The 19,004-nt window shown below is 38.3% G+C and overlaps 2 protein-coding genes across 6 annotated transcripts in view; one reads left to right on the top strand and one right to left on the bottom strand.

Annotated features, from left to right (window-relative positions):
* Positions 1 to 3,667: 3,667 nt before the first annotated feature.
* LOC130800773 (uncharacterized) overlaps positions 3,668 to 19,004 on the bottom strand; it is a 31,237-nt gene continuing 15,900 nt past the window's right edge. The window contains exon 2 of one of the 2 annotated variants that reach the window (XM_057664429.1): positions 3,668 to 3,684. The gene's annotated coding sequence lies outside the window, so the exon portion shown is untranslated. Of the gene's footprint in view, positions 3,685 to 8,691; positions 8,929 to 19,004 lie in introns of those variants that run through there. The other variant, XM_057664426.1, reaches the window with a different exon arrangement.
* Positions 10,032 to 18,209, top strand: LOC130800774 (uncharacterized). Of its 4 annotated transcripts, XR_009039491.1 has the most exons (3): positions 10,032 to 11,369; positions 16,589 to 16,823; positions 16,910 to 18,209. XR_009039491.1 is itself a non-coding variant. In XM_057664431.1 (2 exons), exon 1 carries the CDS (start codon positions 10,153 to 10,155, stop codon positions 11,326 to 11,328), a length of 1,176 nt encoding a protein of 391 aa, XP_057520414.1. In that variant the 5' UTR covers positions 10,032 to 10,152; the 3' UTR covers positions 11,329 to 11,369; positions 16,589 to 18,209. The 4 variants fall into 4 exon arrangements, 3 of the variants coding, with proteins under 3 accessions (XP_057520414.1, XP_057520413.1, XP_057520415.1); XM_057664431.1 differs by having other exon boundaries at positions 16,589 to 18,209; XM_057664430.1 differs by lacking the exons at positions 16,589 to 16,823; positions 16,910 to 18,209 and adding an exon at positions 16,052 to 16,555.

The following is a 19,004-nucleotide window of genomic DNA, read 5'->3' as shown; positions in this document are numbered from 1 at the left end:
TTTACGTAATAGTAAATCATTTTAAAAGTCGCGTCAGATCGGGTTTGGTTACAAAATTAAGTAAGTTTCGGGTCATCGGGTCTTTGAACACCTCTAGTTTCTATGTACTTGGTGTCATGTTATCTTGATGTGAGGCAAATAAGATATGGAACGATCGATGAGGTGCTTAATGTGAGGCAAATAAGGCTTTACTAAAGGCTGGAACCATGCCTTAAATGAGGCAAGGCATGGTATGTGGGTTGTTCGAACAAGGCAACACGAAAACAACAAACAGATGGCACCAAGGAGCGTGCTCGTTCGAGCACATAGTGAATCTGCAGACAGTAGTTCTCTAATTTTTGTGCTCGTTCGAGCAAGTGTGAGGCTCGTATGAGCACTTTGCCTAGGATTCTTTAGGACGTTTGAGCTACGGTGTGACATTGATAGAGCCTAGTATTCCTTGTTTAATTGTTATGTTTATTATTATTATTTATTGTCATACTTATTGTGATGGTTAATGTTGATGTCAAATGTGTGGTTTATGAAACAAGGTAGTAAAACAGAAATTAGGGTTTGAATACTTCTTGTATTGAATTTGATCAATGGCCAATGTCAAAATATATACACAGCTATGAAACTTAAGAAAGGTAAGAAAATAAATACAGAATAAGAATATTTCTGAATATCCTAAAATATGTTAAAGAATATTTCTAAGTATCCTAAATATGTTAACTTTCCTACACTCCCCCTCAAGTTAGGTTTTCGGGTCACCGATACCTAACTTGCATAGAGTCTGTTCGAACACCTCAGAACTAACAGCCTTTGTAAGGATATCAGCAAGCTGGTCCTTTGATCTGACAAAAGGAAGGCTGATAATATTATTTTCCAATTTCTCCTTAATAAAATGTCTGTCAATCTCCACATGTTTGGTTCTATCATGCTGAACTGGATTCTCGGAGATGCTAATAGCAGCTTTGTTATCACAAAAAAGTCTGCAAGTTCGTCTTCTCGGAAAGTCTAATTCACTTAGGAGCTTCTTTAACCACATAACTTCAGCTATTCCCTTTGCAATGCCCCGGAATTCTGCTTCTGCACTTGAAAGAGCAACTACTTTCTGTTTCTTACTCTTCCATGTAACTAGATTGCCTCCAATAAGAGTAAAGTATCCAGATGTAGACCTCCTATCATCTCTGTCTCCTGCCCAATCAGCATCTGTGTAGGCAATAAGATCTAAGTGTCCATTCTTCTTATAAAATATCCCTCTGCCACTGGTACCTTTAAGATACCTTAGAATCCTCATAACAGCTGCCATATGGTGAGTTTGGGGTAGGTGCATAAATCTGCTTACAACACTAACTGCATATGCAATATCTGGTCTCGTGTGAGCAAGATAAATAAGTTTCCCGACCAACCTCTGGTATTGTCCCCTATCTGCAAGTTTCTCCCCTTCAATCATCTGTAACCCGTGATGAGTCACAATAGGAGTCTCTGCTGGTTTACAATCAATCATACCAGTCTCTGTAAGTAAATCCAAAATATATTTCCGTTGGCTTATAAAGATACCTCCTTTTGACCTCAGAACCTCAATGCCAAGGAAATATTTTAGCTGCCCCAAATCTTTCATTTCGAATTCTCTGAACAGTTGTTTCTTCAAAGTATCAATCTCATGTTTGTCATTTCCAGTAATAATCATATCATCTACATAAATGATTAGACATGTGATCTTTCCTTGTCGCCGTTTGAGGAACAAAGTGTGATCTGAGTTACTTTGTTTATACCCAAACTTCCTCATAGCTGCTGTGAACCTTCCAAACCACGCCCTAGGAGACTGCTTCAACCCATAGAGAGCCTTTTTTAGCTTACATCCTTCTCCTGGCTTATAGTCACTTGAGAACCCTGGAGGAGCTTTCATGTATACTTCTTCCTCTATTTTCCCATGGAGAAATGCATTCTTCACATCGAATTGATGCAAGGGCCAGTCTTTATTTGCAGCAACAGAAAAAAGGACACGAATAGTATTAAGTTTTGCAACCGGAGAGAAGGTTTCTGAGTAATCAACTCAATAAGTTTGTGTGTACCCCTGAGCTACAAGTCTGGCTTTAAACCTTTCAATCGTACCATCTGCTTGATATTTTATAGTGTATACCCATTTGCAACCTACCGTTCTCTTTCCTTCTGGTAGTTTACATTTTTCCCAAGTTTCATTCTTGTTTAGGGCAGAAATTTCTTCTTCCATTGCTTCCTTCCATCTAGGATTCTGCAAGGCTTCTTCAATATTTCTAGGTATGTTATTGGAGTAGAGAGCAGCATTAAAGGCTACAGCTGAGAGAGAGAGAGATTGTCATTATTTTCTTTAAGAGGATATCTCGATCTTTGTGCTTCGAACTCTGGATCATATCTGTTAGGAGGTATACCTCTTGTACTCCTAGGTGGCAACTCATACCTGTGTGGCAACTCCACATCTGCAATATTGTTATCAGAAATGCTTTCAACAATTTCAGGAACATTAGAATTTACCTCCTGTAACTCCTCCGGATGCTCAGTGGGTTGGACAGCAGAATCAATCTGAAGATCAGTCTGAAGAGGAGATAATATGTTTTTAGTGACAACATCAGTGGTTTCACCTACTTGTTCTTTTGGTTCCTGATCAATAGTAACTGGATATAATAACCAGCTCAAGTCATCACTAGTATTCTCCCCTTGAGGACGAGGCTGGGTATAATAATAAGACTGTTCAAAGAAATCACAGTCCATGGTAGTATACATCCGTTTATGTACAGGATCATAACACCTGTATCCCTTCTGATGTATCCCATATCCCACAAATACACACTTAAGAGCCCGGGGTTCAAGTTTGGTTCGGGTGTGTGGAGGAAGATGTACATAAACCACACATCCAAAGACACGAGGTTGAAGAGAATGGGAGGGAGGTATAGAAACAAAAGAGGCTAGGGTTGCAAGGGGGGTTTTATAGTGGAGAGGTTTGGAGGGTAGACGGTTAGTAAGATAGGTGGCAGTGGCAACGGCTTCAGGCCAGAAAGAGGCAGGTGCATTAGACTCAAGGAGTATAGCCCGAGTAATATCGAGAAGAGTACGATTTTTCCGCTCGGCCACTCCATTTTGTTGAGGAGTATATGGGCAAGAGGTTTGATGTATCATGCCATGATCAGAAAAAAAACGTTTCATAGAAGAGTTAACAAATTCTCCTCCATTATCAGAACGTATAATTTTCGGGGTGGCTTGAAATTGGGTATGAAGCATATTATAAAAAGTAACAAACACAGAAAAAACTTCAGATTTGTGTTTAAGAAAATAAACCCAGCTCATACGAGTGCAATCATCAACAAACAGAACATAATAAGAATAGGTACTAGTAGCAAAAACAGGGGCTGGTCCCCAAACATCCGAATGTATCAAAGAAAAAGGTGTACTAGTACGAGAAACACTTGATAAGTAAGAATGTCTATGGCTCTTAGCCAAAACAAAAGTTTCACAATCAAGAGTCAACATTTTATTCTTAACTGAAGGGAACAAAAAATTTAAATAAGCTAGGGAAGGATGACCAAGACGTCGATGCCATAACCAAAACAATTGATCAGATGAACCACGAGCAAGCAAAGCTTGGCCTTTTTGAGTCGTCTCATCAACATAGTATAATCCTCCTCGTTCAGTACCATGTCCAATGACGGTCCCAGTCTGAGCATCCTGCACAACACAACCAGTGGAAGTCATAAGAATAGTACAATCAAGTTCTCGAGTAAGCTGACTAACAGAAAGTAACTTATGTGATAAACTCGGAACCAATAAACAATTTTTTAAATGCATAGAGGGAGACACATGAATAGAACCGGCACTTTGAACTTTGACACACTCTCCATTAGCAGTTTTAATATGAGATCGATGGATGGGTTTATGATGGGTCAAATCTTGTGGGTCGAAGGTCATGGTGTCGGTGGCTCCACAATCAAAAATCCAAGGTGAATTATTAATTATGGAGCTATGTATTTGGGTTTGTGGTGTATAAGTGGGCCGATTTTTATGGTTTAAAGGGGAAAAGGAATTATTTTGATTTTTTTTATAAATGGGCCGTGGGTTTGTGGGATGCTTAGGGTTTGTGTTGATGCAGCTATAAAAAGCCAAAAAAGGCAAGTTCTCATTTTCACTCCCTCCTTCTCTTGCGGCCGGTTTCTCCTTTCTCTCTCTAAACCATGCGTCTCTCTCTCCTTCCTCATTTCTGGTTCCTTTTTCATGAGCATCCTCCATTATTTCTTCCTTGTGCAAACCTCCATGGTTGGGATCCTCTTCGCCGGTAACCTCTGCTGTACTGAGGAGGGCTTTGCCGCCAGCCCGGTGTACCGGTGCCCTGGTGGCAGCCTTCTTCTTCTGTAGATCTTTCCACCAATCCGGATAGCCTACGAGCTTGAAACAAGTGTCCTTGGTGTGTCTTGAACCACCACAGTAAGTACACTTCAGGTTTGTTCTATCCTCTCGCCGGAGTGACGTTTTTTCCGACCGGTGATGTGCGATGAGGCCACAACCAATTTCTGAGGGGTGATGCCCCAATGATGATGTGTGGACCATAATTCCACGCCTTGAAATCTCCCTTCGAACCACCGCATAAGCCATGTCTAAAGTTGGGAGAGGCACTTGATTTATCAGATCTCGTCTCTCCTTATCAAGAGTTTCATCTAGACCGGCCAAAAACTGGTACAATCTCTGAGTTTGAATAAATTTATTGAAAATGGTAATGTCCTCATCACTTTTCATGGGATTCGGTTGTCTCCGATCTATTTCTTTCCAAATGGTATTTAGTTTACTAAAGTAAACCTCAATAGTATCATTATTCTGTTTTATTGTACTTGCCTTTGTACTGAGATCAAAAATTTGGAGCTCGTCTCTTCCACTGCCAAGAAGAGTTTCAATACCCTTCCATAAATCCCATGCTGTATTGTAATCTAAAAATTGATTAACTAGATCAGAGTCAATATTTGTGATAATCCATGAAAGAACTATCGGATCTCTTTGTCTCCATTGTCTGTAACTTGGATCTGCAGGTGTGGGGGGGGCGGCAATGATGTGTTTGAGCCGTCCTCTGCTGTCTAAGGCTATGTGCATTAGTTTGCACCATTTTGTATAGTTGTAGTAGGTTAATTTTTCGGATATTTTTAGATCTGGTATTGAGTGTTCTGGTTCTGGTTCTGGTTCAAGTTTGTTGGTTTTGTTTATCTGTTGAAACATGCGAAGCACATGTTCCATCTGTGCCATGGTTAAAGTTTGGTTTTCTGCAATTTCGGAATCGGCCATAGGTAAGGTAAGGTTTAGAATAATAAAGGTAAATGATGAGGCCAAAAAATGTTCGACAGCCCTGGAACACCTTTCGGCTCTGATACCATGAAACAAGGTAGTAAAACAGAAATTAAGGTTTAAATACTTCTTGTATTGAATTTGATCAATGACCAATGTCAAAATATATACACAGCTATGAAACTTAAGAAAGGTAAGAAAATAAATACAGAATAAGAATATTTCTGAATATCCTAAAATATGTTAAAGAATATTTCTAAGTATCCTAAATATGTTAACTTTCCTACAGTTTAATGGTGATTTATGATGTGGCTCTAGAATGATGTACTCCTTGCTTATAAAAGGATACATTATTCATAGAACAAATCACCACAAACACATATTGTGAGAGCTTGTGTTTCTTTACAAGCATTAACATGAGATAGGGGGCATAACACTATGAGGGTTGTGGGTATGTTTGGAAGGACACCACTACACATACTAGTAGACTCGAGAAGCACTCACAACTTTCTTGATTTGGAGTATGCAAGATCATTGGGGTGCGAGTTAGAGCAAATACATCCCTTGGAGGTCACTGTGGCTGATGGGAATCATATCCCATGTCAATATCAATGTCGGAATTTCCAATGACAAATGCATAATCTTACTTTCATCACTAATGTCATGTGCATTCCAATTGGTAGTTGGGGTATGGTTCTTGCATGGAGTGAAATGGTTGGAAACAGTTAAAGAAATTCAGTGAAATTTTAAGGACATGATGAAATTTGTCTGGGGGAATCAAGAAGTCCATCTGAAAGGAGTAATTCCTCAACAGTTGCAAGTAGCAGAGGGTAAGGTGTCTTTGAAACACATAGGAAATGATATTCACCTTTGCATGCTGCACGTAAACACAGTCCTTGGGGAGCAGCAGAGTTTGTCTTTAATTGCATGTTCTCACAGTGTTCCAAATGCACCAGAGGATGATACTTGTCTTAGGAATTTCAAGGCAGCATTTCATAATGTGTTTGTTGACCCAACTGGTCTTCCACCCTCTAGAGGTGTTTTTGATCACACAATACCCATTGAGCACGGAGCAAGGCCTGTCAATATTCGACCTTATAGCTATCCTTTGAAGCAAAGAGACATTATTGAAAATATGGTTCAAGAAACGTTGAATATGGGTGTAATTCAACATAGTAACAGCCCCTATGCGTCCCCAGTGGTTTTAGTTGGGAAGAAAGATGGAAGCTGGTGTTTGTGTGTTGATTATAGAAGACTAAACCAACAAACAATAAAAAACAAATTTCCTATACCTATTTTGGAAGAACTAGTGGATAAATTGTCTGGAGCAAGGATATTCAGCAAGGTGGATTTAAGATCAGGGTATCACCAACTTAGGATGAATGCATCAGATGTTTTTAAGACAGCTTTTAAGACTCATTTAGGGTATTTTGAATTTCTTGTCATGCCTTTTGGCCTTACCAATGCTCCTACTTCATTCCAGAATTGGATGAATCAAGTATTTAAGCCTCTATTTCGGAAATGCGTTTTAATATTTTTTGTTGACATACTCATTTACAGTAAGTCTAAGGAGGAGCACTGGACACATTTGCAACAAGTTTTTCAAATCATGAGGGTGAATAAAATGCATGCAAATGAATCCAAGTGTGTTTTTATAGCTAGCAAGGTTGAGTACTTAGGACATTTTATCTCTGGACAGGGTGTAGAAACTGACCCACAAAAGGTAGATGCAATCCATAGTTGGCCTACCCCTCATAATGTAAAGGAGCTTAGGAGTTTTCTTGGGCTCACGAGCTACTACAGGAAATTCATCAAAGATTATGCAAGCATCAATCGACCTCTACATAACCTATATAAGAAGGGGGCTTTCACTTGGATAGATGAGTCGAACCAGGATATGATTGCATTGAAAAGAGCTTTAACTACAGCACCTGTATTGGCTTTACATAACTTTGATGATGTATTTGAAATAGAGACAGATGCTTCTAAGGATAGTATAGGAGCTGTACTTATGCAACACAACCACCCCATCGTCTACATTAGCATGAGTTTAGGTCCTAAAGGGCAAAGGCTGTCAGTCTATGAAAAAGAGTTGCTAGCTCTAGTATTTTCAGTCCAGAAATGGAATCAATATTTGATAGAAAATCACATAGTCCGCACTGATCAGAAGAGTTTAAAATGGTTATTACATCATAAAGTATCCACTCCTTTTCAACAATTTTGTTTATCTAAGCTTATGGGGTTCAGCTATGAGATTCACCATAAGAAAGGGCAAGACAATATTGCAGCAGACGCTTTATCAAGGGTCAAAGGAGCTCAACTACTTTTTATGGCAATATCCTTAGTGGCTTCAAACTTGGCAGATCAACTTAAAGCAAGCTATCTTCTAGATACTCATTTACAGGATATTTTGGGTAAACTTAATCAAGATATGGTTGTTTCAAATTATACATTTTTAGATGACTTGTTACGCAGGAAAGGAAAATTGGTGGTAGGGCCAGATCAGAAATTAAGAAAGACTATTATTGATTGGCATCATAGTAGTGTAGAGGCAGGACATCCTGGCAGGGATGGCACTACTAGACGATTCAAGGCTTTGTTCTATTGGAAAGGATTAACAAAGACTGTTCGGCAATTTGTGCAAGAATGTTTAGTGTGCCAAGCTGCTAAGCATGAGACTACTGCAATTCCTGGGAAGCTCCAACCTTTAGTAATTCCAGCGGAGGTGTGGATTGATGTCTCCATGGATTTTATTTCTGGCGTACCTATGTCTATGAGGTACAATGTTATATTGGTAGTGGTGGAAAGATTTAGCAATTATGCACACTTTATTCCCCTTTATCACCCTTATACAGCTGTTGAGGTTGCTCAAGCTTACCCAGACTTTGTGTTTAAATTACATGGTTGGCCAAGGAGTATAGTTTCTAACAGGGATCCTATCTTTGTGAGAAATTTTTGGTAAGCCCTATTTTCTTTCCAAGGCACTCAATTATGTTTATCTTCCGCATATCACCCACAGAGTGATGATCAAACTGAAGTGGTAAATAGATGTTTGAAAATGTATTTGTGATGTATGTGTAGCAGTGAACCCAAAGAATGGTGCAAGTGGCTACCCTTGGAGGAATGGTGGTTCAATACTCACTATCATTCAGCTACTCAAAAAACTCCTTATAAGATTGTGTACGGACAGCTTCCTCCTCTTCATCTACCATATCTGACTGGGAAATCACCAATTCATCTAGTTGATGGAGTTTACAACGAAGAGAACAAATCATTTCTACAGTCAAGCAACAATTAATCAAAGCTCAACACAGGATGAAAATTCAAGTTGACAAGCATCGTTCTGAAAGGAATTTCAGGGTAGGACATTGGGTCTGGTTAAAACTCCATCCTTATAAGCAACCTACCTTACAACAAAGACATCATCAGAAATTAGCTAATAAATACTTAGGGCCATTTAGAATCCCAGCAACTGTAGGACCAGTGGCTTATAAACTGGGTCTTCCATCTTCAATAAAAGTCCACAATGTGTTTCATTTTTCCTTGTTGATGTTATTTCGTGGTCATCTTCCTACAGCTATTCATATCCCAGATTGGTTATAAGGCTCTCTTGCTGCAGATACAACACCATTTCCTAAAGCCATTCTGGAAACAAAGAGGGAACACAATCAAAATCATGTCCTGGTCAAATGGTTACGCACCCCTATTAAAGATGCAACATGGATGCATGCTGGACTGTTTCAATCATATTTTCCATCCTTTCCAATGCCTACTTCAAACTTGAGGACAAGTTTGGCTCAAGGGGACAACAATGCCATAGTATGAAAGAGCAAGAGTAATTCATTTTGAAATACTAACGGCCCGTTTAGTTAGTGGTATTAAATGGTGGGTAATGAGAATGATTTATAATGTAAAATTTCATCAAAAGTTCCATATCATTCCCACGTTAATGAAACTTTGATCATAAAAAAGTTTTTTTGTTTAAGTTGGACAACCATAGCCATCAAGATAGCCAAGATATTTTTCAACCAAAATTACACTAGTTTTTCATTCCCATTACAACCGTTTATTACCACCTACCAAACAAGCCGTAACTGAATAAGTTTGTTGTAAGCTTGTTGTGGTTAGCTGTTATTGTGTTGGTTAATATTTTTAGTCTTCTGTATAAATAGCCTCAATTGTAATTAGAAGTCATTGAGTAAAAATAAAATCCTCTTTTATCTTCTTCTTAACTTTACCTCTCCTTGGTTCTGTACAATTCTGTTCTTGATAATACAACTCCAATCATTTTCCTCTACACACTTAACATTAACCTTATCGAAAAGGTATAATCATTTAATGCATATAAAAAATGCAGTGCATATGTCAAATTTTTAATAAATAAATAAATATAAAAATTTTTAAAATAGAACCATCAAAATTAAGATTTAAAAAAATTCAAATACTCACTCTTTTTCATTTTAAATGTTTCATTTACCTTTTTTTTTTTACGTTTCACAATGCGCTAATTTAATACTTTTTAATAACAATAATTGTGTATGATTAAAAATTATAAAACTTGATATTTATAAAACTTATATTAAGACGAATCAAATAAGATCTTTTGACTATATTTTAATAATTAAATTAAAAATAAAATATAAATTAAAAATAATTAATAAATAATAACCTGAAAGCAAATAAAATATTTGAAAAGAAATGAAAAGAGAAGACAAAAGAGTATTTTAAAACCCAAATATTTTTCGAGAGATAGATTGAAGGAGCGCCTCCACGTCTTGGTAGTCGAGAAGGCCGGGGTTTAGGGTTTTTACTAATTTGGAAAATTTAATTTAAAAAATTCTGCTGTGCAAGTCAGTAGTGAAACTTTCCATGGCAAACCTTGGCTTCAGAAGGTTAGTCTTCTTTCTCCATCAACGATGCTACATTGCTTCTTCTTCATCTTCAAATACCCTTAATTATAATTATAGTACGACTTCAAAAAGAGACAATCGATTTTCTACTAGTACTGAAACTTGCAATTCAGCCTCAAATTTATCTTTCTGTATTGATTACCTTACTAATTCATGTGGGCTTTCTTTACATTCTGCTATTTCTATTTCTAAAAAGGTTAAATTGAAACACGAGAACAAACAACGCTTTGATTCTATTGTTTCCTTTTTCAAATCCCATAAATTTTCTGATTCCCACATTGTTCAACTAATTGAAAAATACCCAGCTGTTCTTAATTGCAAAATTGTAAGTAATGTTGAGCCTAAGATCCATTTTCTTCTCGAAAATGGATTCCAGGGCTTGCTTCTTCAAGAATTTGTTGTTTCTGTCCCTGAGATTTTCGGTAGGAGTTTAAATGATCAATTGAAGCCAATAATGGCATTATTGAAGAAACATATAAATTCCCAGGAAAGGATAATAATGGCTATTCGTCGTGGGAAATGGCTCCTAGGTTCTGATTATGAACGAATCCAACAAAATTCGGATTTCTTGATTGAAGAAGGGGTGCCCAAGGAGAGAGTTGAGAATTTATATTTTTGGCAGCCTGAGTACATGTCTTATGATCATTCCAGGGTCAAGTATGTAGTTGAAAAGCTGAAAACAATGGGCATTTTCCCATGTAATCCAATGTATGTACATAGTCTTCGCATGATGTTGTCTTTGAGTGAGTTGTCATGGAAGAAGAAAGTGAAGATTTTTGAGAGTTTAGGGTGGTCTTATGATGATTTTATATCAACTTTTAAAAGGTATCCATTTTGTTTGTGTTGTTCTGAGGAGAAACTTAAAAAATCAATGGAGTATTTTGTGAACACTGTGAAGCTTGATAGGCGTGCTATTATTGCTTGTCCTAAGATTCTTAACTTTTCGATTGAGAAAAGGGTATTTCCTAGGTTCACTGTTTGGAAGGTGTTGGAAGAGAGAAACCTGAATCCTCCACAGTTCATTTGGATGTTGAATAGAACAGAAAAGGTCTTCATTGAGCGGCATGTTACTAAGTATGCTGATACAATTCCTGATCTTCTGCGAATTTATCAGACCAGCAAGGAGATGCCTTAGTCTTGTTAGAAGATGAGAACATTGCTTTCAATGGCAATAAGGTTAGGTCTTAGTTTGTATATTAATTTTATTTAAATGGATATTCTATATGATAACAACATACCTTTATGAAACGCCGGTGATAGCAAATCTTTGAAAAAATTCCGTAGCAAATCTTTGAAAAAATTCCATAGAATAGCATTGTAATGTTGTACTTAAAACTACAGTAATATTAATGGACTTAAAACGTTTAGTTACCGTTAAGTTGTAAAATGTCTTAGGAATGTTCTATATGGTAGCAACATAGTAGCAAATCTTAATTATAAAATCTATTGTAGCTTTACGAAAAAAAGACAAGGGAAAATAAGATTTTTCACAACTTTACGGCCAATTAAACATTTTTAGCCCACTAATGTTACATTACAATGCTATTTTGTAAAAGTTTTTTTTTAAGTTACCGTTTCATAAAAGTATTTGCTATCATATCCCTATTTAAATTCAATGTTTTTAGTGGCAGAAGCAACTTTACTTTATAAGCATGATTTATTCTCAATATAATGTATTATGTATACACAATAGATTCCTTGAACTGCCACTATGTTTCTTTTGGGTTATCATCAAAATGAGATATAGAACTAAAAGAAACTGATCATAGTTTAGGGCCCAGGGAAATGAAAGCAAAGACTTGAAGAACAAAGAGACCGAAAAAGAAATGCATATATCAAACAACTAAATGAAAGGATAGGCTTCTGTAGTTCTCAAATATTATATTGGTCTTTCATGGTTTCTTCTCAAGTTATGTGACAAAACATTTATCATCAGGGCCGTTCCTAGGGTAGCCAAGAAGTGCTGCTGCTCAGGACCCAGCATACATAGGGGGCTTAAATTCGGTGTAATCGATGAGTCTATAGTAAACATTTTAGGAAGAAACCATGTTCGAGAGAGGAGGCAGAATATGAATCTTAAAAAAAATAACTTATTTAAATATAAAGGGATTCGTCACTATTATTTTTTTTTAGTACTTATTAAGATCAAAATCGATCTTATATAGGGAGGGTCCATATCTATTATTTTGCCTGGGGCCTACAAAATGTCAGGAACGACACTGTTTATCATACCTCAAATGTCATGTTGTGGCCGCAATCACCTCTCCTTGGGTTTTCAAGCCAGCCTTTACCATACAATTTTTGGTGCTCGAAATCTCCTAATGCTCTCAATACTTATGAACGAGTTCTCCATTGTAGTATTGTCGTACATTGTTGCCCCATGTCCAGGTGCTCTGGTAGCCTTAATCACTGGCCACCTTTGACACTTTTCCGCATAAAATGCCTTATACTTCTCGCATGATGCTAATCACTAGCCACCTTTGTTACCAGCTGAGCTTCTTTTTGCAGATGTACGTTGCTGCAATGATGACAATGTGATGGTACATCTTTCTCCGCAATTCTCAACTGATGGTAGCCAGACCTCAAGTCAATCTTGGAAAACATTCCAACTCCCTTAAGTTGGTCAAATAGGTCATCAATTCTCGGTAGAGGGTATTTGTTCTTCACAGTGACCTTGTTCAACTCACGGTAATCTATGTATAGTCTCATACTTCCATCCTTCTTGCGAACAAACAACACAGGTGCCCTCCAGGGCGAAACACTCGGTTGTATGTACCCTTTCTCCAACAACTCTTCTACTTGCTTTATTAATTCTTTCATCTCTGCTGGTGCCATCCTATAAGGTGCTCTGGATATGGGTCCCGCCCCCGGCACTAAGTCTATGGTAAATTCAAACTCTCGAGTAGGTGGCATTCCAGGTATTTCATCTACAACGACTTCCATAAACTCGTTTACGGCAGAAACAGACTTAGGGGTCACAACCTTGTCCTCAATCCTTCGAACGTGACACAAGTAACATGGTAATCCCTGTTTCAACAATCCTCTCATTCTCAAGGAAGATGCCACTTCAGCCCGTAACCTCGAAGTGCCCTTGCTACACTTTACCTTCTTTCCCTTAGGCCCCACAAGCCTTACTTCTTGTTTGTCACACTCAATTTCTGCCTTGAAAAAGGCTTAACCAATCCATCCCTAGAATAATGTCTAAGTCATCCATATCAAGCTCATAGAAGTCACTAGGAAAAACAACATCCCTTATAGTCAAAGGAACTCCTCTATATAGCCTAGTACACCGGAATAACTCCCCCAATGGAATCGCTACGACATTAGAGGTGGGTTCAGCGCTCTTTAATCCTAACTTCTCAATCTTTGATGTGCATACAAAAGAATCAGGCGCTCCAGTATCAAACAATACTTTAACAGGTACAAAATTCACATGGAATGTACCTGTCACCACATCCCTCGTCAACTCTGCCTCCTTGCTATTGATAGCTGTCAACCTCCCAGTAGTCGGATGAGCTACAGCCGTACTGGTTCCTCCATTGCCATTCCTGGTGCTGTTCCCATTAAATCCTCCAGACTTGAAGCTACTTTGAGGAATGCGGTTTCCTTTCCAATTCCTCTGATGGTTCTAATTCCTACCACTGTGATCGTTCCTGTTCTTGTTATTTTTGAAATTTCCTGGCCTGGAGTTTTGTTGGCCACCATGTTGTTGAGTTGGATGTCCATGCTTTGCAAAGCACTCATACTCTCGGTGTTCTAGCTTGCCACAATATTTGCATTCCACCAAATTCCCATGGAAGTCTTTCCTCGGGTGATTGTTGGGACTTTGCGCAGAAGAAGACCCTTTTCCTCGCCATGACGATCCTTGATCATCTTCCGATACGTGGCACCTCCCTGCTGAGGCTTGCCATGTCTCCCATTCCCGTTGTGTGGGTCATTGAAGTTTTGATGCCTCTTGCTGTGGTGAAAATTGTTTTGCTGAATAAAATTCTCCTTCCTCTTTTTCCCACTAGGGGCTGCCACACTACTAGTCTCCCGCCTTTTTTCCTTGTCCATCTTAATCAAGCATCTGACTTGGGCAGCTCTCTGATACATCGCATCCAAAGTAGTGTATCTGTCACTATCGATGTGAACCTGCACCTTATTCACTGATCCCAACTCGAATCTTTGCATCTTCTTTTCTTCGGTAAGGACATCATCAGGGTAGTATTTGACATATTGCATGAATTTCTTGTAGTATTCATCTACGGACATCTCACCCATCTCAAGCCTAGCAAATTCATAGACTTTTGCTTCCTGATATGTGGTGGGTAAAACTTTTTTCGAATCAACGTCTTGAATTTATTCCAACTTAGCGGATTATCAGGATCACTCATCACACTATCCCTTGCGTTTGACCACCAATAGTCTACCTCTTCTTGAAGGTAGAATGGAGCCTGGTCTACCCTCAAGTTCTCAGGGCATTGCACCACGTTGAACAATTTGTCAAACTCTCGCAACCAACTTTCCAAAGCTGCAGGTTCCCCAGTCCCTGAGTACGTAGGATGTTTATTCTGAGAGATTCTCTTGCTCATAGAGGAAGCTGTCTCTGCGGTCGGCTTGGACTTTGACCTCTTTTCTTCAACCAGTTCCATAACCAGCTCACGTAGTGCCTTGTTAGAAGAGTGTTGTCTCAAACGCTTGTTAGATAGAGAAGGCATTTCCTATTAACATCATATCCAACACGAATATAAGTTTATTTCTCCATGTATGCCAGAATGACGAGAAAGTGTGGTGTCGAAGATCTTAACTCACGATCTAAATTTAACTACATGTGTACTGCTAATCAACCTTATACAGTACTACGCTTATCTTCTTTTTCAATTGCAAACACAAACTATATAAGCTTAGCTCAAAGAATTTCGTAAATGAACAGTTGAAAGACGGGATTCACATATAGGAAATGAATATTGTCATATATAGATTCTCGAGCACCCAACACGTAACGCATTAACCTTCTCATACCAATAAGGTTCAAATTGACATCACATTTAAGTATTATTATACAAATTTACTAGGTTATACCAAAAGATTCACTAACACTAAATAATGCTCGATATGCGAAGATCGTAACTATCATCTATTAAGCAAGTCAATGTTCGTAAGAAAGTCATAAGTGTGAAGAACTTACACTTATGCATCAAATATCAAGTTACTAAACTTAGTCTACTTATGCACATGCAATGATAATCACAGCGCAAAACATAAGTCGTATATTCATCCCAAATCTACCCCAGCTCTCACGCGTAATGTTAACTTTAAACAATTCCTTAAAAACTTTAGAATACAAGCGTAAAAGTAGGAACCACTGGCTCTAGTAACCACCTGTGAGCATACTTTTATCATTGGGTGCCGATTGGCCGATACCACCCCTTGACTGAGGTGTTACCATGCAGGCCTTGCAAACCCCAATATGGTGGCCTGTTCGCTGGATTGGTACCTCAGTGTGTTAGTTTTCTCTTCTGACCCGAAAGGGTCAGCTGGAGGGGTATGAGCTCATGCTTTGCCATGGGCGTCGTGTGGCCGATAACGCCTTTGGCCGTGTCACTATGCCATGAATAGGGAAAGGATCTACTACTTTTGAATATACTTCAAGGGGTTAATAATTTGAAAGAGAAATCATGAGTAAAAGAAGTGTTTAGATAAATGAGTAGATTCGTTATTGCTGTGCTACGTCGTCGCCTATCCCTTTTATTCTATGATTCTAATTGTTATTAGTTCATTGATTACTGACATGTATGTGTTTGTTATTGTTTGTTCATCACTTTCTATGATGTTCCTGCTATGATACATTTGACTATGGTCATTATGTTGAGCAGCAGGAGGATCATAGCTTGGCATAACAGGTATAAGAGCTTCTTTTGCTTGGCATTGGGAAAAGAGTGGAGTACGATTAGAGCAATTACTATACGATTAGCCTGACGTTGTAGCTCTTATATTATTTGTCACGTTTTGGGTTGTATAATTCTTTTGTATGAAACCATGAGACTCCTTGTATGATTCATAGTTCCGCTGCGCAATTTGGATGTATGCCCATAAAACTACTTTATGTAGCCGTTAAAACCGATGCGTTAACACTGAACCACGATCCGTATTGGAGTTGATGATTTGAGGAGCCGATGATAATTTATTTCGTCGTGACATATTTTGGAAGGCATTGAGGCCTTGGATTGTTTTAGTTATGTGATCTTATTTACTTACCTTGGTCACACCCTCAACTTTTAGAGGAGATGCTGCCGAAATTTCCACTCACCATTTTCTTTAAACTTAACCCTTATACATATTTTTTTTTCTCTTTTTTTTTAGTAGCACCTGAATTTTCTTCCGTCCTTTACTATATTGGTTTCATTTAAAAGGTTGGAAATTCAAGGGTGTTACAGCAACCGCATTATGGTTTAGAAGAGTTTCTACCTCGTACAGTTCAGGCCGAAGACCGGAGGAAGTTTTGAAGAGATAATGAGACCCAGCAGCTGCCGGCCTCCGCGGTGATAAGCTTGTGAAGAGGATACTGAAAGAGGAGCAACCTCACCAGGCCGTGGATCCGATTCACCTTTCAGACACTGATGGTGAGGATTTACCTGATGCTGCTAGGTAAGTCTCTTCACCTTAACCTACAAATCATCAATGGAGTACAAACTATTAGCTTGGAGAATTAAAGACCTCATCAATGCGGATAGGAACAACGCCTCTAACAGCGTATTGAAGCGGAGGGGGGACGAGTACAGTCTCTTGATCCTCTATCCCGAAGCTCCAACCATTCTAGTGGTGCTATCCTCAATAAGAACGAGGCCAGTAGCTATTACTTTGACGGTTTTGCGAAGGGAGATCGATCAGCGGGTGCTCTGGGCACAACGCTTTCTTAAGCTTTACAAGAGGAAGCAAAAAATCTCCCCTCCCAGAGACCCGTTGCTGCACCAGCCCAGGATGGCGAATGGGCCTTCGAATCTTGTACTTTTTATCTTTTTCCACTATTCTCAGAAATCTAACTGCGGAAGTTAAGTACTAAATTGAAAATCGTATTTGTAAGGACGTTTGAAACTATTTCACCGAAGTGAAAGGTAGCGAGTGGATGTATACACACAAGTACATGACTCGACTAAAGGCTCAGCCGACTGAGAAAGTTTATCAGTCGAAGGATAAACTGAATTCAAATCTCATTTGCTCAAATTCTTGGGCGTCATTCAACGTAAACCCCCCTTAACTAATAGATGCTAGTTGAGGGGATTGATTGTCCATACTGTACAACACACAATAGATCAAATTTGTTATAATGTAAAGAGTAGAGCAATAAGTACAATGAGGAAGAAAATAGCTATAGCTGATAAAAATTGGATTAACAGGTTGTAACTAGTCTAGGTGCTTTTTGTTTTTGAATTGTTGTAGCTGGTTTCTCTGTTCTTTTTAATGGCTTTTGCTTGGATTAAACACCCTACTGAAGCAAAAATAATAGGATACTTCTACGTTGTCCAAATCATCAAGCAATTCCACCTTGCACTCCCATGGAATTCACAGATCGAAAGTTCCTTACATCACTTGTTCGAGGACAATTCCCCGTCACAGGATACACTAGAGATGAATCTCTAGACCCCACCTCCACGACCTCGTCTCCTTGCCATGGCAACAACTACTAGTTGAAGAGAAGAGAGCGCTAAGAAAGCACCAGAAGCACATCTAGTTTCAGCAGGAAAGAGCTAAAGAAGGATCCCCTGCCCCGGTATTAAGAAGGGAGGCTAGCTAGTCGGACCCGGGATAAAAGTAGCTGCTTTGGTCCAAAGGCCGAAGGTTTTCACTCTGCTGCGTGCTGTCCAATCGCACATAATCATACTTACCTTAACCTTTAACCAATGCACTTTTTTATCATTTATATATTTATACTTATACTTTTAATAAGTTGATAATTATACTATTCTCATATAACTATATTATTAATTATAAATTAAAAATACAATACAACTTACGAGTGATTGATGAATAGAGTTCAAAATTAAATGAGACACCTATTCTAGATAGAAGTGTTACTTTTTAAGTTCAACAAGGATATTTTGATGTGTAATACAAAAACTAGCTAAAACTACATTACACTTCTACGTAAAAATAATATAAGACTGAAAATTTGACGGAGTTTAAAAAAGTCAATTGGTTGATATTTGAAATTTCATTATTTAAATATTTTTAGTAAAGCCATTTTTGAGCTAAGTCAAAAACTTTTATTTATAACCTACTAATTTTCGATTATGTTTTATTTCAATTTCAAATCGAATATAACATTAAGAGGTCTAATCGAAACAATTATAAAGATTAAACGTCTTGAATAACTAAACATTACAATTTGAACTCGTAAATTAACCAAATTATATTTATAATAAAATCATCTAATAAAAAATAAATTCAAGAGACGAACTCAAGTTCCCAACTCTGATACACGGACACGCCATTTGACAGACGTGTTTCGTGTCGGACACGGACACGCGACGGACACGCGAAAATCCGTGTCCGACACGCCAAATGAAGTGTCCAATATTTTAATATTTTTTCGGACACGCGGACACGGCTAGGACACGCAAGGGACACGGCAAGGGTGAAGGACACGTTTTTTAAAAAAAAAAATTTAAATTTTAAACAAAAGACAGAACTGAGAAGTTCTTCTCTCACTCGGATTCTCAGTCTACTGTTCCGAGAACTCGTGTTTTGTAACGGTGTATGTAAAAACGGCGTTTCGCCACGCTTATCGTCGTTTTGACCGTCATGAACCGGACTTGATAGCGAGTCTAT

Source organism: Amaranthus tricolor, chromosome 15 (genome assembly GCF_026212465.1).
Source record: "Amaranthus tricolor cultivar Red isolate AtriRed21 chromosome 15, ASM2621246v1, whole genome shotgun sequence".
Taxonomy (NCBI): Eukaryota; Viridiplantae; Streptophyta; class Magnoliopsida; order Caryophyllales; family Amaranthaceae; genus Amaranthus; species Amaranthus tricolor.
This window is presented reverse-complemented; position numbering and strand designations above follow the sequence as displayed.